This window comes from Melanerpes formicivorus, unplaced genomic scaffold (assembly GCF_026170545.1).
Source record: "Melanerpes formicivorus ecotype bairdi unplaced genomic scaffold, bMelFor1.0.p_v2 SCAF_3, whole genome shotgun sequence".
Taxonomy (NCBI): Eukaryota; Metazoa; Chordata; class Aves; order Piciformes; family Picidae; genus Melanerpes; species Melanerpes formicivorus.
The window spans coordinates 25,986,217-26,009,691 of NW_027142355.1; the positions used below are offsets into that span (position 1 = coordinate 25,986,217).

At 45.7% G+C, this 23,475-nt stretch overlaps 1 protein-coding gene across 1 annotated transcript in view; it reads left to right on the plus strand.

The window, feature by feature from the left end:
- EXOC4 (exocyst complex component 4) overlaps positions 1–23,475 on the plus strand; it is a 517,764-nt gene that overhangs the window by 419,284 nt on the left and 75,005 nt on the right. Inside the window, exons 12-13 of the mRNA XM_068169085.1 lie at positions 3,558–3,694; positions 15,248–15,403. Of these exons, the coding sequence (XP_068025186.1) occupies positions 3,558–3,694; positions 15,248–15,403 (293 nt within the window). The remainder of the gene's footprint in view (positions 1–3,557; positions 3,695–15,247; positions 15,404–23,475) is intronic.

A 23,475-nucleotide genomic window follows, 5' to 3' on the forward strand; every position in this document is an offset into this window, starting at 1 on the left:
TGGCCATTAAACTATGACCCAGAATACCATGTCCACACATTTCCTGAACGTCTCCAAGGATGGTGACTCCACCACCTCCCTGGGCAGCCTGTTCCAATGCCTGACCACTCTTGAAGGAAAGACATTTTTTTCCTAATAGCTAACTTAAACCTCCCCTGGCACCATTCAGGCCATTTCCTCTCATTCTGTCACCTGATACTAGGGAGATGAGACTGACCCCCACCTCACTGCAACCTCCTTTCAATAGCTGTAAAGAGTATTGAGGTCTCATTTCAGCCTCCTCTTCTTCAGACCTAAATGATCCCAGTTCCCTCAGCCATTCCTCATAAGACTTATTCTCTACTCATAAGATTTGTTCTTGGGTCAAGATGAGGTTTCATTCTTCTTCATGTTTTTGCACATGCACCCCATGAAGGTTACTGTCACATGGGAAGTACCAGTGGGAAATGAAAGGTAGGATTATCCATGCAAAGAGAACATTTCCTTTTGTGTGCCAGGTGGCTAGATGAGTAAGATGCATTTAGTTTATTTTTTTTTATTCCATATGTATAAATGTTAACTTTAATGCCTCACCTTGAAGGATCAGCATCAGCCACCAGAAGGAGCCTTGGATTTGGGTTGAAGCTGACCAGCATCCTCTGTATTTCCCATTTGTGTAGTTGGAGATGTTCCCAAGGTTCCCAAAGTAGGTTGGAGAATCACCTTTTCCACAATGACTAACCGCTGGAGCGGCTTTAAGCCATCTAGGTTCAAAGTGAAGCACTTCTGCTCAATGCCCTTGCACTGGTTGTGATTGTTGGTGCTTGAAGGACAACTCTAACCAGAACAAATGCAATGGAGGTATGACTATGCCCTGTCTCTAGCCTGGTGGATCTGAGAGATCTAATTTCCCCAAATTACTAGGTAGTTTTCACATCACAGTCAAAGAGCTGGACATGAGCCAGCAATGTGTGATGGCAGCCCAGAAGGCCAACAGTACCTTGGGCTGCCTCACAAGAAGGGTATCCAGAAAGTGGAGGGAGAGGATTCTGCCCTCTGCTCCGCTCTGTTGAGCCCCCACTTGCAGTGCTGGGGTCAGCTCTTCAGCTCTGGAAAACTCTGGAACTGTTAGAGCAGGGCCAGAGAAGGCTACAAGAATGATGGGAGGGCTGGAAGCTCTCTTCTGTGAGGCCAGGCTGAGAGAGTTTGGATTGTTCAGTGTGGAGAAGAGAAGGCTCTGGGGAAAACTTCTTGAGCATTTCAGTACTTAGAGGGGCCAAAAAGAAATCTGGGGACAGTCGTCTTAGTTTTGTCACAGGACAAGGGGTTATGATTTTAAACTAAAAGAGGCTAGGTTTAGACTACAGGGAAAGAGGAAGCTTTTTACAAGGAAGCTGTTGAGACACTAGCCCAGGTTGCCTAGAGAGGTATGCTCATTCAGTAGCACTAAGGTTGGAAGAGACCTCAAAGATCATCGAGTCCAACCTGTCACCACAGACCTCATAACTAGAGTAAGGAGGACACTACTGCCCACTGCAGGCTTGAACTCACGACCTTCCCTTTAAGGGTCTTATGCACTACCAACTGAGCCACATGCTGTGGTACTAGATACCCCACCCCTGGAATCATTCCAGGTAAGGTTGTTTGGGTCTCTGAGCAACCCACTGTATGTGCAGAGCTGACTGCAGAGGTGTTGGATTAGGTGACCTTGAAAGGTCCCTTCCAAACCAAAGCACTCTGATTTCATTATTCTACCATTTAGTGACATAGTCCAAGGTATATGGTCATGATTTCATTCTCAAGGGAGAGGTACCAGAACAGTATTCTGTCTTAGAAGGCTTTGAGCTGACTCTTTAAACGTTGCTTTTTCCCTGGCTGGGCTCTGCCTGGCTCCCCAAGCAGGGACAGCAAAGAGCCTGGGCGACATTTGAATCCTGCAGCTAATGAGCTGTGCTCACACCTCGCAGCCCATCACTGTGAAAACAACATCCGTGGCTGCTGCAGCTTCCCCACACGGCTGTCTGCTTCATTTCCTTGTGCTGACTCCAGGGTGCAAGTCCCTTAGGGTTGGTTGTTCTCCTCCATGTGCATCGAGCCCAGGGTGGGATTGAATATTTATGAAAATAGTTTTGGTAACAGGAGAAGCAGCAGCAACAAGAGCATCCGAGAGGCAGCTCAAACCAGACTACAGTTTTGTTTGGACAAAATAACCCCAAATTGTTGCTAATTACAATATGAATGGTTAATTCCTCTGTTTGGCTTAAGAGCAAGCTTAATAAGATACAAGAGCAACCGAAGAGAAGGTTGCTTTTCCTCAAAGAACATTTGTGAGCCAAGGACATATCAGAAACAGCCCAGGTGGTGACTAAGCCTTCATTGAAACCTCCACATGCTAAGGAGTCATCTGTGATCTGAATGAGGATGAGGTTTACAGATGCCTTTTTACCAAATCAGGGACAAACAGTGGAGTAGAATCGATTCCTGTCACTCAGGGTTGCTCTGGAGGAGCAGGATTATGGAGCAGGATGATGCTGCCGCATTGTTATCTGGAAATCGATAGAGAGATGGAAGTTGGGCTGGTGAGGATGTGGCAGAGATGATGATTTGGAGTGGGATGAGATTTTGCTCTGCAAACAACTTGTGTCACTAATTCCTCATCATGCCCTGATGAACAGAGGGAAAGGGCTAAATCCAGGGTTGATGCAGCTCTCTCAGTGTCCCTGGGGTCACCTCCATACAATTTGAGTCCAGAATTTCTCAAATGAACCAGGGCTTCCAAATTCTTTAGTCTCCTTCTTTACCTTTCCACATAAGTCAGGAATAACCCTTCCTTCTACCAAACCTAATATGAATTCAATTTATATCAACCTGGGACTTTGATGACCTCCTTATGTCTTGTTTGTAGCAACCAAATTAAGTACAGCAGGGAACGCTGCAAATACAAACCATGCCAAATCACCTTGGGGTGCCTCAGAAGTCATAAAATCCATACAGAGCTGTTTAAATATTGGACATGACCAGATCTGTGGTGCCTCATTCTGCAGGCTGTCTAAACTTGCTCATCAGTGGGATGTGGAGCACAGATTTGTCCTGTTATTCTTATTGTTGTAACAAAAGGATTTGAATGTTACTCCTATCATTGCAGCAAAAGGATTTCAACCTTGAGGAAGCTCCTTTTGCCTCTCTGCTCTGCTCTGCTCTGCTGAGACCCCACCTGCAGTGCTGGGGCCAGCTCTGGAGTCCTCAGCACAAGACAGGCATGGGCCTGTTGGAGCACAGAGCCTTTGGCAGTCTGGTCTAGTGGAAGGTGTCCCTGCCAGTGCAGAGTGGTTGAAACTAGGTGATCTGAAGTTCCCTGCCATCCCAGGACATTCTCTGATTCTATCACCTCTCACATGGTTTCTTCTTTTTCCTCATTTATCTGCTTTATGTCACTCAGTGTCATGGATTGCTCCAGCATCTGATCGGTGTTGAGAGCATCAGCTGTGCAGGTGCCTGTGAGATACAACTTAGCAGAACATGAGAAGCTGTGTGCTGACCTGCTACTCACACTTGTGGGTTTTTTCTTTCTTTTCCAGAGTGCAGTAATTGTGGAGAAGACTGTTCAAGACCTGATGAACCTGATGCATGACTTGAGTGCCTATTCAGATCAGTTCCTCAACATGGTGTGTGTGAAACTCCAGGAGTACAAGGACACCTGCACCCTTGCCTACAGGTACAGGCAGGCTTGGAAAGTGGTGTATGCTGGAGACAGTACTCTTGGGCTTTTGATGTTTTGTCATGAGTAGACAGGAGTTACTTCTAGAAATCATCTTGGTTGTAATGGTCAAGGATGTTTCTTTCTAGATGGCAGAAAAAGCTGAAACAATGTTTGTTCGTGTATGGAATGTCTTGGCTTCTCAGTGATTTTATCCACATCACACTGTGCTTTAGGCTTTTTAAGCATGGATGACAGAGATAGTAGAGCTATCCCTGCGTGGCTGGAGATGGAGAGTATAAGGCATCATCTAGATCATCTGTATGACATCAGTAGGCTGCCCAGGGAAGTAGTGAAGCCATCACCCCTGGAGGTATTTAAAGCATGTGTAGATGGGGTGCTGAGGGACGTAGTTTACTGGTAGACTTGGCAATGCTGGGTCAGTGGTTGGGCTTGATGATCTTAGAAGTCTCTTCCAACCACAGTGATTCTATAATTCTATGATCTTTTACATAAATGTCTGTTTATAGCTCTTGCTTTCTTGTAAAGCAGGCCAGATTTGAGTGCTGCCAAGAGATTCAGCTAGGTTTTAATTAAAGATATTAAGATTTGACTATTCAGAGCTTGTGACAGTGCAGGAATTAGTAACCACAACACACCATATAATAAACACACACTGGGTTTTGTGAAACCTTCCCAGGTTGTCAACTTATTCTTTCAGAGGTTATCAAACACCCTGTCCAGGGCTGTCTTTGCATTTTGGTTGGACAGGAAAGACATGGGCCTGTTGGACTGGGTCCAGAGGGCTGGAACTCCTTTTCTGAGGTTGTTCTGAGCAACCTGCTCTAGTTGAAGATGTCCCTTCTCACTGCATGGGGGTTGGTCTAGATAACTTTTAAAGGTCCATTCTAATCTAAACCATTTTCTGATTCTCTGATTTTTGGGTGATCCATCTCTACCTGCCTCCCCAGCCTTAAAGTGGAATCTAAACACAATGTGGTCACAGGGTTATCTCATTGGGTTCTTTGGTTTAAGTCCTTCATATAATTTACCATGGATTTCTTGGATAAATGTTGATCACAGAATCATGAAATGATGGAGATTATCTAGTCCAGTGACACACACACCCCCCACCCCCCACACCCCCACCAGAGCAGGTTGAATAAGATGGTGCCCAGGTGGGTTTTGTATGATGCCAGAGAGAGAGAGTCTCCATCACCTCTCTGGGCAGCCTGATTCAGTGCCCTGCCACCCTCAAAACAGAGAAGTTCCTCCTCATAATGTAGTTGGTGATGTATTACTGCAGGGGGAAGGGACTGCATGATTTCTGGAGGTCTCTTCCAACTTACTGCAATCTATGATTTTATGTTTAGCTGAAATTTCCTTTGTTCAAGTTTGTGCCCATTACCTCTTGTCCTATCACTGGGTACCATCATACTGTTCCAGTCCTCTTGACTCCTGCTCTTTAAGTATTTATAAGCATTGAGAAGATTCCACCTCAGTCTTCCCTCCCCTTGTAACTTCATCTCTGTAGATCCCAGTTGCCCATCTGTTGCCCTCACTGGGGAGGGTGACCAGAACCCCCACTCCGTGAGGATAAATAGTGGCATTGAGAGACACTACGGATGTGTGGCCATGTGGCCTCTAATAGCTGCTCTCCATAATCTCCTTTAGTGACTAACTGAGGCTGGCCATGGCAGGGGAAGCTGAAAAAGCCCCTTGTGTTTTCTGACCAAGAGCATTAAGAAATTATTTCCTGTTGCCTGATTTCATTCAGGAGAAGCTTCATCTGGCGAGCGGCTGCGTATGGGCTCATCATCATTATCTTTATTAATAATAGCACCAACAATTAGCAGCAAGCACATATGTGACTAAACTTGGTCTTAGCCCTCATGCAAATTGGTAGCTGTTCGTGTGCCATTGACCAAAATGCTCATGTTTTACATGGAACTTGACTGACTCCAGCCAGACAATAGATGTAATTTCTTTGGCTTGAACTTAAAGGTCCTTCCTTCCTTCCTTTGCTGATACCATTCCTGGGTTTGGCACCTGCTGAGGGGTAATTAGGACAGCCCTAATTTGGCAATATCCTGATTACAGCAGGAGGAAAAACAGGAAACGTTTGAGTTTTGCTGCTTGCAAAGGACTGAAATAGAAATCTCTGCACATTTCAGATGATGCAGGGGAATAGAGCAGCTCCTCGGCTCTGCTGCCGCGAGCGGTTCCATCCGTGGGGACATTATGCCCTCTGCAGGGATCTCAACATCCATACGGCTCCACGCAATCGTGCCCTTTGGACCAGGGTTTATCCCTGGGGCTTTGAGATGGATAAATCCTCATGTTGATAAATTTAGTAGAGGAAGAATCATCTCTAGCTGCTTAAAATCAAAATAAACTCCTTGGAGCCAGGAATTAATACAATCAGGCAAAGCTATCAGAGCAAGGGCTTGTCTGTGCTTGAGATGTCAGGATAGGGACAACTTGGGGAGCCAGAGTGATGGCTTAGGCAGGATTTGCACATTCATTCCTTCCCCGTGTGCATGTGTTTGCTGAAGGGGAATATGAGCAAAACATGAATGAAACGTATTCCAATGCAGGCTCGTCAAAGCAAAGCTGCAGAACAGAGAGCTCTGTCAAGACATCAGGGCTAAGAAAGACACAGCTGAGATTCCTTGTGCTTGAGTTCCATTTGGCTTGGATTCTCTAGTGAATGCAGAAAACAAAAACAAACCCCAAAACAAAGAAAAAAAAAAACCAACAAAAACCAAACAAACAAAAATCCCAAACCCAAGACAAACTAGTGAGGCTGGACATGAATGGATTGGACAGTTTTGCAAGTAGAATCATAGAGTTGTATTAGTTGGAAAAGACCTCTAAGATCATTAAGTCCAACTGTTGACCCAACGCCACAATGGCCATTTAACCATGTCCCAGAGTGCCATGTCTACGCACTTTTTAGCACCTCTAGGGGTGGTGACTCCACCACCTCCTGGGGCAGCTATGGATTTTCTTATTTGAGCATATTTAATGTGATGTAAGTGAGATGTATTCTGCAACTTGCATGTTTGTAAGAATTGTAGAGTCATTCAGACTGGAAAAGGCCTTTGAGATCATCAAGTCCCAGTGTTAATCCAGCACTGCCAGGTCACTGCTAAACCACATGCCTCAGCACCACAGCTACATGGCTTTTCAGTCCCTCCAGGGATGGGGACAGTCTGGGTAGCCTGTTCCAAGTCTTGACAACCCTTTCAGGGAAGAAATTGTTCCTTATGACCAACCCAAACCTATCCTGGCACAACTTGAGGCCATTTCCTCTTCTCCTACCACTCATTTCCTGGGAGAAGACCTACTCCCCACCTCACTCCAACCTCCTTTCAGGTAATTACAGAATGAGAAGGTCTCCAGCTCGATGCCAACTTCTTTTCAAATGTGAGTTATGTTTTCTGCCTGGTTATTTGGGATCTTTTTTGGCTTGAGCAGTTTTGGCAGTGCTTTTCTTAAGCATTGTTATGATTCAACTGGACAGCGTCAATCAGCTGGGCCTTCCAGACTGTGCTTTTGCCAGCGTATGTTGGACCAGATGATCCTTGCAGTCCCTTCCACCCTGGTATTTTATGATTCTATGATTTAGTCTTGTCCAGCCCATATCTAAAAGCTTCTTCAGATGATTGCCACAAAAGCAGCTCTACTCATGAGACTATCCAGTGTGGTTTAATGATTTTCATGAGGCTTTGGATATTTGACAGGCCATAGAAAGAATCACAGAGACAGGGAAAAACTTGACCAGTTCAAAGTAGCTAACCTTAACGTGAGTCCTTTTAAATCTCTTGCCAACAGCCATCTGGGACAAGCTTTGCTGTCTTGAGCACTAAAATTAATCTCTTTCCATGTCTTTCTGTAAAAGTTGACCACATGCCAAGGATGTTGATGTGCTGGAGAGGGTCCAAGGAAGGGCAAGGAAGCTGGTGAAGGATCTAAAGCACAAGTCTTGTGAGGAGCAGCTGAAGGAACTGGGGTTGTTTAGTCTGGAGCAAAGGATGCTGAAGGAAGACCTTGCTCTCTACAGCTCTCTGAAAGTAGGTTGCAGCATGGTGGAAGTTGGTCTCTTCCCTCAAGTAACAAACAGCAGGACAAGAGGAAATGGCCTCAGGTTGTACCAGGAGAGGTTTAGGTTAGATACTAGGAACAATTTCATCCCCAAAAGGGCTGTCAAGGCCTGGAACAGGCTGCCCAGGGAAGCAGGAATTAGTAACCACAACACACCATATAATAAACACACACTGGGTGTGTGTTCCCTTACGGGATTTAAAAGCCTTGTAGATGTGATACTGGGGGACATGGTTTACTGGTGATCCAGAAATGTTGGGTTAATAGTTGGACTCAATGATCTTAAAGATCTCTTCCAGACTAAATATTTCTGTGATTCTCTGATTCAATTCTGTGCATAATTATGTCCGCTTGCACAATTATGTTCACATTGAAGTTGTACATTCTTATTCTGTTGTCAAACTTTAAGCTCTGTCCTGTCTGTCCACCTCCTTCTTATCAGTCTTCATCCCTCCTGCCTTGAACATTTTCTCATGCATTTTGCAGCCTATCTATTTGAAGAGCCTGGGTGAGACATCAGTCACCCAAATTACTCTCTTTAGTCTATAAAAGAAATGCACATCTCCAAAGAGTGACTCACCCTAATTAATTAAAATGTCCTTAAACTCTCTGGAGGTGCCCAGATACCTCTGTCAGCTCTTAAAGGCAGTTTATGGCAACCAGCCTCCTGGCTGGACTTTCTAAGATAAATCTGTAAAATTAGGTGGCATAAAATAGGGTGTAATATCTCCAAATGATCTTGCTTGCCAGACAGGTAAGATCAAACTAAGCCCATTTTTATTGGTAAGGAACTGAAGAGCAGATGAAGTCATCCAAGATGCCTGTGGTCAAATGGGATTTCTCAAGTCACTAGGAAATGCTCTTGCCACTCATGTCTACTACGTTTTACCAGCATCTTCCTCTTCTTGCATTAATGGTTTAGAGTTTAAGTTGTCTTCTTGACTCTTTTTGGGCAGGGATCTGTCTCCGTCAGTTACCTGGAACATGCTGAGCATGGTTTTAAGCTCTTTAGCAGTAGGAGCAGAGCTCAGCATGGAAACATCACCTTGGCCCTGAGCAGAGAAAAAAAATCATTTCCAAATACATTTGGCACAAGGCACCAGAGTCCAATTAGCCCCTGTGGCCACCAGATGTTTTCCTAATGAAAAGCCATGCCCCCCCAGCTGTGCCCAAGGATGTTCCCCATCACTCTGCTCCTAGCAGTGGTGCAAAGCTGGGACTGTTACCACCAGCAGATGTTTTCTGGATAAAACCCAGTGAGTCATGGAGGCATGAACCCTCCTCACTCATGTGCCATCACCTGTTTAAGTGTTCCACCTCTTCCCTACCTGCTCCCAGGAGCTGAGCACAAACAGATGGCATTTTCCGTGGCCCATTGAGCTGTGAATTGATTAGTTGATTATGGTACTAGTGGTAGCAAGTCACCCTATTACAGCAGCAGGAATAATTACATGGGAGTCTGGGGGAAGGAGAGTTGTTTGAAAGGAAGCAGTTTGAGCTGTACTAAAACATGTCATCGTGGCTTCTGATAATTTACTTGAGAACCTGAATTAGATTGACATTGATAGAAGTTAAGGAGGTTGAGAACTGGCTGAAATGCTAAAAATAAAAGGTAGGGGAAAAGAAGCCTGTAACTGATGGGGAAAGTTGGGCATCAAATAAAGATTGGGGTATGGACCACCCTGTTTAATGTCTCCCTTAATTAAGGGGTAGTTCAAGTAAGACCAGTCTGTCAGTAAAACTCAGGAAGTGTTGCAATAATGGGGATGTGATTTCGAGGGATTCACTTACTAGTGGCAGTGTCCCAACATCATAGACTCATAGAGTTGTATCAGTTGGAAAAGACCTTTAAGATCATTGAGTCCAATCATTATCTAGCTCTGACAAGTCTGATGCTGAGCCGTGTTCCTCAACATCACATCTCTGCCTCTTTTTAGCACCTCCAGGGATGGGGATTCAACCACTTCCCTGGACAGCCTGTTCCAGTGTTTGAGAACCCTTTTAGTAAAGAAGTTTCTTCTAACGGCCATCCTAAATCTCTCCTGCTGCAACTTGGGATCACTTCCTCTCATCCTATCACTTAGTACTAGGGAGAAGACACCAACAACTACCTCACTGTAACCTTCTTTTAGGGAGCTGTAGAGAGCCAGAAGGTCTCCCCTCTCCTTTTCTCCAGGCTGAACAACACTAGGGTTCTTAGCTGCTCCTCACAAACCTTTCCTCCAGACCCTTCACCAGCCTTTTTGCCCTTCTCTGGCCCCACTCCAGAACCTCCATGTCTTCCTTGTAGTGAAGTCCCCTAAAGTGAACACATCTCGCAACGTGTGGCCTCAGCAGTGCTGACTAGAGGGGGATAATCACTTCCCTGATCCTGCTTCTTACACTATGTCTGATCCAAGCCAGGATGCTATTGGCCTTCTTGGCCATCTGGGCACACTGCTGACTCATCTTCAGCTGGCTGTTGAATTTGGCTCAAGGCATCAGTGGCTCAAGGACTCGTGAGCAGCACGTTGTCAACAGGTGAGAACAGCAGGAATGATATATGTTAATCTTGGAAAACATCAACCCAGGAAGATTGAGGACACCAAGCTCAGTTTTCAACTTGCTGTCGCAGCCTAACATCTTCCCCTCTTTCTTCCACAACCACACACTCCAAAAAGCAATAGGACCATAGAATCATAGAATGTCTTAGTTTGGAAGGCACCTCAGAGATCATCTCTTCCAACTACCCTGCCATGGGCAGGGATGCATGCCTCTCAGCTAGACTCAACTTCTCAAGGCCTCATCCAACCTGGCCTTAAACACTCCCAGGGAGAAGGCATCTGCAAGTTCCCTTAAGCAGCCTATTCCAGAGTCCCACCATCCTTATACTGAAGAACTTCTTCCTAAAATCCAGTCTAAACCTACCCTCCCTCAGCTTAAAACATTCCCTCTTGTCTTATCATCTAGAAACCCTTATGGGAAGTCTCTCTCCAGCCTTCTGTAGGATCCATTCAGGATGTTTGAGGACAGCAGATAATAAGGATCATAAAACAGAGAGGTAGCTTTGTGCCCTGTATAACTCCATCAGAAGGCTCCCCAAAATGACTTGCCTTCGTAGACATCTGAAGGGCTGTGAAAAGGCTGTAAATAATTGAAGAGAGTGAAAGTGGTGAGCGCTGAGGCTGCTGGAAAGGGGAATGTCAGGGAGTAATGGGATGAAATTGAGTAAAACGAAACATGAGCACAGTATCAGGGTTGGGGTTTTTTCATCCAAGAGTTGGATTTGTTCAGCTGTGAAATAGACTCCCAAGGGAAGGAGACTATTCCTTTAGTCATTTAAATGTGGAGAGGACAAAGCACTAATATATTCAATGGAACAGTTGTCTTGTCTTGGCAGGGAAATGGCCAGATAGCATCAAAATCGTTTTTCCATCTCAGATGTCAGGGATTCTGGTGGAGATATTTTTTCCCCATCAGTTTTCGCTGGAGTGAAGGAATACAAAACATAAAGGAGCCCTTTTTTTCCTGAGTGGAAAAACACCAAGTTCCTACCAGCAGCAGAAGGCCCAATTGAAATTTTGACGCCAAGGTCTTCCATGGCTGGAAACAAGACTCATTCCTTTGTCTGTGGCAGATTGAAGATGAAATTTAAAGAGGAGGAAAATGTATATGTGACAAATTCAGTTTCACAAACCCTGTATGCTTACTAAGCAGAGGTTGTTTTCTTGCTGGTAGGTGAAAGGAGGGATAGGTCGATCCTTGCTGGTGGTAAAAGAAGTAACCTGCTCTGTTTCAAGGTAGATCAGCTCTGACTCCTCTCTTGATGCCTTCTTCACTGTTTTTCTTTTCAAAATGCAGATGCATGGTGTGGTGTTTATTTTATTTCTATGTATTGACCAAATAATACCATTCAGAAGATTTAAAACAGAATCTTAGAATTCTTTCAGTTGGAAAAGACCTCTAAGATTGTTGAGTCCAATCATCAACCTTAGACCAACATGCTTATAAATGAGACTGGTCAATCCACAGAATCCCCTTAGAAATCATGGAATCATAGAATCCCAGGTTGGAAGGCACTTCAAGGATCATCTGGTCCAACCTTTCTTGGCAAAAGCCCAGTCTAGGTAAGATGGCACAGCACCTATCCAGCTAAATCTTCAAAGTGTTCCCTGTTGAGGACTCCACCACATCCCAGGGGAGATTATTCCCAAGGCTGATTGTTCTCATTGTGAAAATTGTTCCTTTTGTCTCCAATTGGAATCTCCCCAGGAGTAACTTGTCCCCCTCACCCCTCATCTTTACCACATGACTCCATGCCAAAAGGGAGTCTCAAACTTCTTTGAAGCCATCCTTTAATTACAGGAGCATGGCGAGAAGGTCTCCCCTAAGCCTTCTTTTCTCCAGGCTGAGCAAACCCAGTTCTCTCAGCCTTTCCTCTCATGGCAGCTTCCCACTGTTTGGATCATCTTTGCAGTGATTCTCTGCGCTCTCTCTAGCCTGACCACATCTGTTTTGCATAGCAAGGACCAAAACTGAACCCAGTATTCCAGATGTGGCCTGACCAGCACTGAGCAGAGTGGGAAAAATTTGCTGGTTTATGGTGGTCTTGCATGACCATCTCCAAAATTGCCACTTGAATGCTAGTGACAGCTCTGAAAAGAGCTTCCTGCAAGGGGGTCAGGCTAAATGACCTTTGAAGGTCCCTTACAATCCAAATTGTGCAGTATGGGTTTTATGGATGGACCATTCAGTGGGTACAGAACTGGCTTGAGGGCCACACTCAAAGCCTGGCTGTCAATGGGTCCATGTCCCAGTGGAGGCCAGTGACAAGCGGAGTCCCTCAGGGATCAGTCCTGGGACCAGGCTTGTTCAACATCTTTGTGGGTGCCATGGACAGTGGCATTGAGTGCACCCTCAGCGAGTTTGCTGATGACACCAAGCTGTGTGGTGCAGAGACACGCTGGAGGGAAGGGAGGCCATCCAGAGGGACCTTGACAGGCTGGAGAGGTGGGCACAAGCCAACCTCATGAGGTTCAACAAGACCAAGTGCAAGGTCCTGCATCTGGGTCGAGACAACCCCAAGCACTGATATAGGCTGGACGGTGACTGGCTTGAGAGCAGCCCTGAAGAAAAGGACTTGGGGCTGCTAGTGGATGAGAAGCCCAACATGAGCCAGCAGTGTGCACTTGCAGCCCAGAAAGCCAATCACATTCTGGGCTGCATCAAGAGAAGCATAGCCAGCAGGTCAAGGGAGGTGATTCTGCTCCTTCACTCTGCTCTGGTGAGACCCCACCTGGAGTACGCATCCAGTTCTGGAGCCCCTATTACAAGAAGGATCTGGAGGTGCTGGAACGTGTCCAGAGAAGGGCCACAAGGATGATCAGAGGGCTGGAGCACCTCTCCTATGAGGACAGACTGAAGGAGTTGAGGCTGTTCAGTCTGGAGAAGAGAAGGCTCCAAGGAGACTTAATTGTGGCCTTCCAGTATCTTAAGGAGGCCTACAAGAAAGCTGGGGAGGGACTTTTTAGGGTGTCAGGTAATAAAATAGGACTAGAAGGAATGGAAAAAAATAGAAATGGGTAGATTCAGATTGGATGTTAGGAAGAAGTTTTTCACCATGAGGGTGGTGAGACACTGGCACAGGTTGCCCAGGGAGGTAGTGGAAGCCTCATCTCTGGGGGTTTTTAAGATCAGGCTGGATGTGGCTCTGGGCAACCTGATCTAGTGTGAGGTGTCCCTGCCCATGGCAGGGGAATTGAAACTAGATGATCCTTGAAGTCCCTTCCAACCCTAACAATTCTATGATTCTATGCCAGCACCCTTAACTCCCACTTGCCTTTTCCAAGAGATAGAAAAAGACCCCCCAGAACTATGTGTCTGCTGAACAACTCACGAATGGAAGAGGACTTTCCTCTCTAGTCTCAGTGTGCCTATGAAGCAGCAGACGTTGATGAGGACTATGCTGAGAGTTGTTCATGAGCAATTCCAACACAAAAAACAGGCAGCCAATTGACTTCTCCAAATACAGCATCCTGTTTGTCTTCTGCAGTTGCCAGTGAGGAATTCAGATTAGTAACACTACCAAAAATATTAAACAGGGAACATCTTAATCGTTGGGATTATGTTTGATTTGATTTCACACAAATACAGGATTTAGATGAAATCTTTATTATTAGGTGTTTGGGATGAATGGAGAGAAGCTCCATTGCCTCAGACCAGGTCCCCAAGCTGGGCCAGCTGGTGTGTGGTGAGCTGGTGGCTTCCACCCAGGTCTTCCTGGGCAGTTTTCCACATTGCAGTCACAACACAATCGTCAGTGGCTGGCGAGCTGGATTGAGAGTGAAGAGAACAAATGAGCCATGGAGAAACTACCTTTTCTGTCTTCTAGTGTAGAATGACCTCCTCCCGTTGTATAAATGATTGCAGGTTGAATGATTCCAGTGGTGGGGAGAATATGGCCTTTTTTTCCCTTGAAGGAGTCTATCAAAGTACATCAAGAGTTGTGAGTTTAAGAGAATTTTATATTCTGTTCACCTGTGCTGCCATGCCCTCCATACAGGTGCTGTCATAGAATGGTTGTGATTGGAAAGGACCTTAAAGGTCATCTAGTCCAACTCCACTGCAGTAAGCAGGGACATCTGCAACTAGAGCAGGCTGCTCAGAACCCCAAGCAACCTGACCTTGAATGGTTCCAGGAATGGGGCTTTCATCATCTCTCTGGGCACCCTTTTCAGTGCCTTATCATCCTCATGGTAAAGAACTTCTTCCTTAGATCTAGTCTAAATCTCCCTCTTTTCATTTAAAACCATCACTCCTTGTCCTGCCACAACAGGCCCTGATAAAAAGTCTGTCCCCAGCTTTCTTTCAGGCCCCCTTTAAGTACCAAAAGGCCACCAGAAGGTCTCCCTGGAGCCTTCTCTTCTCCCAGCTGACCAACCCCAACTCTCTGCCTGTCCTCACAGCAGAGGGCTTCCAGCCCTCAGGTTATGTTTCTGGTCTGCTCTAGCCCACTCCAACAGGTCCATGTCTCTTCTGTACTGAGGACTCCAGGGCTGGCCCCAGCACTGAAGGTGGGGTCTCAGTAGAGGGGCAGAATTCCCTCCCTCCACTTGGTGCCCACACTGCTGGGGATCAGCCCAGGACATGGCTGGTTCTGGACTGCAAGAGCACATTACCAGGTTGTGTCCAGATTTTCACCCACCAGAACTCCACAGGTCCCCTTCCACAGGGCTGCTCTCAGTAAACACTTTGTTGAATTCCACTTTGGACCCCTTCCCTGACACTTACTGCATGTTTGTATGTGGCAGGAATTTATTGGTTAGTTGTGGAATTGCATGGAAAGTCCAATTGGTTTAGCAGTAGTTGTAGGATTGTAGGCTGCAAGCAAGCAGTTTCACTTGATGATCTCAAAGGTCTCTTCCAGTTCTATGATGCTGTAATTTTGATTCTGTGATGCTATGATTGTTGCTGCTTTCCCCGTAGGAGCATCGTGCAGTCAGATGAGAAGCTGGTGATCAGTGCATCCTGGGCTAAAGATGATGATATTAGCAGGCTCCTGAAATCTCTGCCCAACTGGAGCAACATGGCTCAACCCAAACAACTGAGACCCAAGAGAGAGGAAGAGGAAGACTTCATAAGGTAAAATGTTTTAGAAAGTTATAGAAGGTTTCAAGGAGTAGCAGCAATGGTAGAAACTGCTGGAAATAGAATGATGGTGGTGTTTGTGTAGCTTCTGTGTCTCCAGGTGTGAGAAGAGGTAGAGATTTGATCTTTTCTCAAGTGGAGTAATTAAATGGAATCATAGAATCCTTTTGATTGGACTAGAACTTTAAGCTCAAGTCCAGTTACTGAACAAACATTGCCAAGTCCTTATGTCATTACATTGCATGATGCTGGGGTCTTCTTAATGCTTATCAATGTCTAAAAGGTGAGGGGCAAGAGGATGGGGCCAGAAATTTTTCACATAAACATAAGGAAAAACCTTTTCACTATGAGGGTGACACAGCACTGGAACAGCCTATCCAGAGAGGCTGTGGAGTATCTTTCACTAGAAACATTCAAAACCCACCTGGATGCATTCCTTTGTGACCTGCTCTGGGTGGTCCTGCTCTGGAAGTGGGGTTGGACTGGATGATCTCCAGAGGTCCCTTCTGCCCCCTAAAGTTCTGTGATTATGCAATGAAAATGGCAATGAGCACAAAAGGGAACATAGAAGTTCCACCTAAACATCAGGGAAAACCTGCTTGCTGTGAGGCTGCAGGAGCCCTGGAGCAGTCTGCCCAGAGAGGTTGTGGAGTCTCCTTCCCTGGAAAGATTCTAAACCTTGGATATTGTGTTCCTGGGCAACCTGCTGTGGGTGAGCCTGCTTTAGCAGAGGTATTTGAATGAGATGGTCTCCAGAGGTCCCTTCCAACTCCCACCACCATTCTGTTGGGATTCTGTGATTTTTAAGCCAGACACCAACTTTGCTGAACTGAGATCTCCCTGTGTGTTGCCTGGATTGTTTCTGTTGATGGTCTTGAGAAATCCTTAAGGAGATTATCTGTTTGGAGGATCTTTCTGGGCTTTGTTTATTAGCTGTGTGGTGGATTGACAGATAAACCATCCCAAAGCTCTTTATCCTTCAAGAAAAAGGGGAAAGAAGAGCTGCTTCTCATATGCAACAGGGACAGAAGACAGGGAGGCTGTGGTTCAAGAAGGTGCTTAAGTGGGAGGGCCAGCTTGCTACTTTCCTGATCTTACTGCTTCTTTCTCCTCAGTCTGTTCTTCAAAAAAGGCTGTTTCGAAGAGTGGTGCTTGTGAATTGAGCCAGGAATGTGACTGAGATTGGAGAGGGAAAGAAAGGCTCAGGCAGATCCTTGTCCTGCTTGATGGTACTACTCTGATCACCCATGCAATGGAGAGAGCAACAGTCTGTGACCTAATGGAGGAGCCAATTAGTTATATTGGGGAGGAATTCCCCAAACTGGTGTTGTCACCAAAGCTGTCCTTCATCTAGGCTCAGAGCAGGTGGTATTTCTCATCCATCTCAAGCCTAGGAGCTTTATAAGGAGAATCAAAAGAAACATATCAGTACCTCCAAAGGAGATTCTTTCAGAGGCAACTTGCTGTGTCCAAATGAGTTTGTTTCTACCTTTTCAGGCAAGTGAAATCCTGTACGTAGGCAGATGGCCTTTCCAGCATGCTGGAAATGGTTTAGTCTCTGAATCATTGGCTCATGGTGAAGAAACAGGTCCTGTTTGTCATTCCAGCAAGTCAAAAAGCTTGTCTGCACAAGCTTGCTGCACATTCCTATCACTATTCATCACTTCCTTGATTGGCATTTGGCTGTAAAACTGTAGGAGTGAGTGAAGCTGTTGAAAATTACAAGTCTAATTTGCCCAGATTGTCATTTTACTTCTTCTCTGAATGCAAGCACAATGACATGAAGATGATGCAGTCTAGAGAAGGATCAGTGAAGGGTCTGAAACATGTCTAGTCACAAAAATGTTTGCTCATAGTGCAGTGGAGATAAAGAGTTTTGCTGATTTCTCTTTCATGCTGCTGAAAGAGTTGAGGAGGCAGAGAGAGCCCTTGAGGTCTTAGTCTAGTTCCTAAGGATTTGGAGATTCATCCCTTCAGCCCTAGCCTCCATCTTTGCCTTCTCATTTATCCTTTGTTTTTAGGCAAAGAAAGGTGTAGGGGTGTCCTCCTGGGTCTTACTGTGGTTGGTGAGTTGTCAGTGTGTGACACCAGAGATCTTGTGGATGCCCTGATGGATACTATGGGCTGAGGGTAACCTACTACTGAAAATTCAAGGGAAGGCTAAATCTGATCAGAGTACCAGTACTAATACTTAGATCCTAATGTTGATTTCATTCCTAAGTTGTCGTTTTACTTCTACCCTTCTGCTTTGCTCTGCTGAGACCCCACCTGCAGTGCTGGGGCCAGCTCTGCAGTCCTCAGCACAAGAGAGACATGGGCCTGGTAAAGTAGTGCCAGAGGAGGCCACAGCCATGATGGGAGGGTTGGAAGCCCTCTGCTGTGAGGCCAAGCTGAGAAAGCTGGAGGTGTTCAGCCTTGAGAAGAGAAGGTTACAGGGAGACCTTTTTGTGGCCTTCAGTACTTAAAGCGGGGCTCTAAGAAAGCTGGGAACAGACTTTTTTATCAGGGTGTGTTGTGACAGGACAAGAGGTGATGGTTTTAAACTAAGAGATGAAGATTCAGACTGGACAGAGGGAAGACATTCTTTATGCTGAGCATGGTGAAATAGTGGCCCAGGTTTTACCCACAGTGGTTGTAGAATCCACATCCCAGGAAACATTCCAGGTTATTTGGGGCTCTAAGTAACCTGCTGTAGTTGTAGATGTCCCTGCTTACTGTGGAGGGTTGGACTAGATGACCTTTAAAGGTTCCTTCCAACCCAAACCATTCTGTTAGTGTTTGATTAATTATTTTGTGACATGTATCAGAGGTGTTAGCATGAAAAGGCTGTAGATCATCTCCTTTGAATTCACTGGGAAAAGCTCCTCTCCCGTGTGTTTTTATTTCAGTTTAGACATCAGGACAAAGATCCTTCCTCAGTGTCTGCACAGAGGATTATGGCTTAGTTCCTCAAAGTGTTGTGTGAATGCTTCTGTAGCATTAATTCAAATGACAATGATCAGTCTGGGCCAGTTTTAGCCACTGATGATTAAAGACATGACTGATAAACTTCATCAAGAATCAGTGCATGAGTGAATAGATCTTTCCTGCAAAGCTTCAAAACAACACCAATTGCTGGCCCAATTTTTTGTCACCTCCTTTCCATTTAAGCAGATTTCTTTCAAACTTTCTCCTAATCCAAAGGAACATGAGCCTTCACTGCTGTTGCTTCTCTTTCTTCCTCTTGCTGCTGATGAATTGGGAGTAATTCTGCCTTAGTCATCACTGCCTGAAGGAGCCAAAGGGAAATGGGTCTTGTGGATACCTTGGTTGTTAGGATCATGTCCTCTCAACTGTGATGGAAGAGCCTGGGACAGGTCAAGTCTACTAGAGCACAAGTCTTATGAGGAGCAGCTGAGGGAGTTGTTCAGCCTGGAGAAAAAGAGGCTGAAGGAAGACAGTCTCAACTTTCTGTAACTCTCTGAAAGGAAGTTGCAATGGAGTGGGCATTGGTCTCTTCTCCCAAGTAACAAGTGATAGGACAAGAGGAAATGGCCACAAGTTGTGCCAGGGGAGGTTTAGCTTGAACATGAGGAAAACTTTATTCACAGAAAAGGTTGTCAAGCCCTGGGAAAGCTGTACAGGGAAGTGGTGGAGTCCCATCCCTGGAGGGCTTTAAAAGGCATGTAGATGTGGTGCTGAAGCACATGGTTTAGTGGTGGAATTGGCAGTGCTGGGTTTAAGGATTGGACTTGATAACCTTAAAGCTCTCTTCCAGCTAAAACGATTCCGTGCTTCTATTACATTCTTATTTCAGCCATTCAAGATATCATAGAATCATAGAATTGTTCCTCTTGGGAAAGATGACTAAGATCAGTGAGTCTAGCCATCGACCCAACACCAGCATGATGATTACAGCATGTCCCAGGTGCCACATCTACACATTTCTTTTAACATCTCTGGGGATGGGGACACCACCACCTCCCTGGGCAGCCTGTTCCAATGCCTGACCATTCTTGCAGGAAATTAAGCCTGTTTTCTCATTTCAGTTTTTATGACCATGATACACAGATACCAATTTGTGTTCACACACCCCACTCATCAGCTAGCAAGGACAGAACTAAGTATTTCACTTCCTGGAAAGGAAAGTTTGAGCTTGATGAAACATAGGAGCATGTTCTTTATGGACACAAAACAGGGCTGACAGCAAGACTTGAAACTCTTGAGAGTGTCCCTTTATGAAAACTGCTAAATTGAACATAACATAGAGTCATAGAATAATAGACTTGTTTGGGTTGGAAGGGACCTTAAAGATCACCTATTTCTAACCCCTCTCCCGGCCCTGCTATGGGCAGGGACACCTTCCACTAGACAAGGTTGCCTGCCCTCCTGAGAGTGGGCATTCACAATGTCCCTGGGCAACCTGTTCCAGTGTCTCACCACCCTCGCTGTAAAGAATTTCCTCCTAATCTCCAGTCTGAATCTACCCTCTTCCAGCTTCAATACATTCCCTGTCATCCTGTCACTACAACCCTGGTAAAAAGTTCCTCCCCAGCTTTCTTGTAGGCCCCTTCAGGTACTGGAAGGCCACTAAAAGGTCTCCCTGGATCCTGCAAGTTTACCAGCTGAAAGTTTGCCACTAGTTTTTGCCCTGTAGCAGGGAGACATGTGAGCACAATTTTCTTTCCCTCTCCCTCCCCAGCTTTCCTGTAACTCATTTGTTTAATTAAGGAGAAGAACCCAAACACAATGTCTTTACAAAATCAAACCATCATGCCTTTCTGTGTTGACAGTGATTGATTTTGTTGTCTTAACCTCACCACTCTCTCTTCTGCGAATAGATGTCAAAAGGCAGGCTAAGACACTAGCAGAATCTTCCCATTAATATTCTGGAGTGGTTGGCCAGACAAAGGGACCTGATTGAGCATATTATAGTAGCTCAGAACTTGGCAAGGGGAGAAAGGAAAGGAACAAGTCATGCCTCTGTTCGTATAATTAGTTTTTAAAGCTCTGAAGGCGATTTGGCAGCAGGGCCAGTGTGAAATATGCTGCCCTTATCGCTTTACAAAGGTTAGCCTCCAGTTCATTACTGAGCCAGATACGCCGGTGATAAAACCCAAAGATGGTTCATTTCCAGGTTTGCCTTTGAGGAGGAAAAGCAATGTAAAAAAGCACTTCACGTCTGGTCACACTTGAGTTAGAGCAGAATTTCTTGGTGTTCAGTGCAGCTCTGCAGCACAAGGTGTGGTGAGGGGCAAGGGCACTGTAAACCTGAGGGAAATGCTACAGGCTTAGGGCAGGATGGCTGGAAAGTTGCCCAGCAAAAAAAGACCTGGGGGTGGGCTGCAGCCATCTGAACATGAGCCAGCAATGTGCTCAGGTGGCCAAGAAGGTCAACAGCATCCTGGCCTGGATCAGGAATAGTGTGGCCAGCAGGAGTAGGGAAGTGATTGTGTCCCTGTGCTGGGCACTGGTTGAGGCCACACCTTGAATACTGGGTTCAGTTTTGGGCCACCACACTCCAGAAGGAGATTGAGATGCTGGAGCACATCCAGAGAAGAGCAACAAAACTGGTTAAAGGGTCTGGAGAACAGCCTGGGATTGTGTAGCCTGGAGAAAAGGAGGCTGAGGGGAGACTTTGTTGAGCTCTACAACTCCCTGAAGGAGGTTGCAGTGAGGTGGGGCTTGGTCTCTTCTCCCTAGTATCAGGTGATAGAAGAAGAGAAAATGGCCTGAAATTGTGCCAGGGGAGATTTAGGTTGGACATTAGGAAAATTTTTTTTCCTGCAAGAGTGGTCAGGCCTTGGAACAGGCTGCCCAGGGTGGGGTGGACTCACCATCCCTGGAGGTGTTCAAGAAACATGTGGACATCTTTGGAGAGCTGAGGAAGGTATGATGGCAATTCACAGGGCAGCAGTTTTGCCTGGAAACCCCATGTTGGTCTGAAGATCTTACTGCTACACAGATTATTCGGATTGATGGTTGGACTTTAGGGTCTTGGAGGTATTTTCCAGCCTTAAGGATTCTTTGATCTGAGATGCTAAATATGCTTTAGGAGGGGGATGGTGGTTCCAACAAGCTCCTAAACACTGAACTGGGTCTCAGATTCCAAGGCTGAAGTTAATGAAGCAATCAAAAACCTCTTCTCATCATCACCATGCCCCACATTACATTTCCTTTCACAGATTTGTGGATGTTTTTAGTGAGAGATAGCTAAACGTTAGAGTAGCTTTAAAGAAGCAATTCTTCATCCTGAAGCTGGTGAGATGCTGCAACAGGTTGCCCACAGAAGTTGTAGTTGCCCCACCCCAGGAGTGTTCAAGGCCAGGTTGGATGGGGCTTTGAGCAACCTGGCCTAGTAGAAGGTGTCCCTTTGCATGGCAGAGGACTTGTAACTAGATGATCTTTAAGGTCTTTTCCGAACCAAGCCATTCAGTGATTCCATGACTCTATAACCATGGCTGCAGAGAACTCCAGTGACCTGCTGTTTCCTCCCCTGTATCTCCTGTTCACTTGAGGATGCTTATCCTCACTTGCTCTGCATCAAAAGGAGGGGATTTAGGCTGGATTTGGGTTCTCTGTTCTCAACCTGAGTCCAGGAAGAATCTTCCAGTTTCAGGTTTATTAATCCTACAGGTTGTGTTGTCTGTTGAGATGTGTGCAACAATGCCCAACTTTTCCAGTGTATTTTTTGTGGGCAATGACCATGCCCCTAATCTGTATAGCAGAGAAGAATCTAAAGGAAACTACAATGATGCTGAGGGGCCTGCAGTATCTCTGTGGGGAGGAAAGGCTGAGAGACTGAGGCTGTTGAGCCTGGAGAAGAGCAGACTGAGAGGGGATTTGATCCATGCCCAGCAAGTGTGTGGGGGTCAAGAGGATGTCACCAGACTCTTTTCAGTGGTACACAGTGACAGCACAAAGGGCAATGGGTGTAAACAAGAACACAGGAAGTTCCATGTGAACATGAGGAAAAAGTTGTTGACTTTGAGGGTGGTGGAGCCCTAGAGCAGGCTACCCAGAGCAGTTGTGGGGTCTCCTTCTTTGGGGAGATTCCAAACCCATCTGGACATTGTGATCCTGGACAGCCTGGTCTGGGTCACCCTGATTTAGCAGTGGGGCTGAACAAGATAATCTCCAGAGGTCCCTTCCACCCCCCACCATGCTGGGATTCTGAGATGGAGGGCGAAGAAACACAGAGATTGAGCTTCCCCACAAAGGTTTAATGATGGCTCCTGCTTTAACAAGATTGTGTATCACTAAATCGCATCATTGGAGCTACACAGTATGTGCTCCAAGACACCCCTTTGTCTGCTGTGATAAATTAAATCATACTCCCTCAACAGGATCAGAATATTCAAATAAATTTAAGGGAGGAGGTGGTATATGATGTTAGAGCTTCACATTGTCAGTTCGCCATGTCTGCTTTTTGACACGTGTGGCAAGCTCGCAGCAGCTGTTTGGAGCTGGTCCCTAATAGCGATGCACAAGTTGTTGAAGATTTCCAAATCCCAGGAAACCTCAAATCTGGGTCATGTTTAGGATGAGATAAATCTCCAGTCCTTTGAAACCAAATACCATTGGTTCAAGGGGTGAATTTCTGTCCTTTGAGGGTCCTTTGCAGCAGCTTTTCATCAGGACCACTGTGCTGTTTGGATGTGTTATGAGATATGTCCTTCAAGTCCTGAATTTTTAAAATACCTTCAGATGCTGAATCTTTGAAGCAAGTGAAGCAGCATCTTCTGCAGAGTGATGGCTGGGCTGGGGATTATTGTTCTCATGGCAGCAAATCATTTTAGAGGGCTTCCCATTACAGGAAAAGCCCACGTGGGTTCTTGGGTTTGGTGCTTGGGGGATTTCTTTATGACTGTTAAACAAATTCTGGTGCATGATGAAGCAGCAAACCACCTTTGTCAATTTCTTTGTAAACAAGAGCAGAAAGGGAATTTCTTTTACTTAATCAAGGGGAAATCTGTCTGCCTGGGTACTTCCTACATGCAGTTTTTAAGCACCATTTTCAGGCCGACTCTGTGCCTCAAATGCAGGAACAGAACATGAATGTGTTACAGAAATTTTTGCACAACATA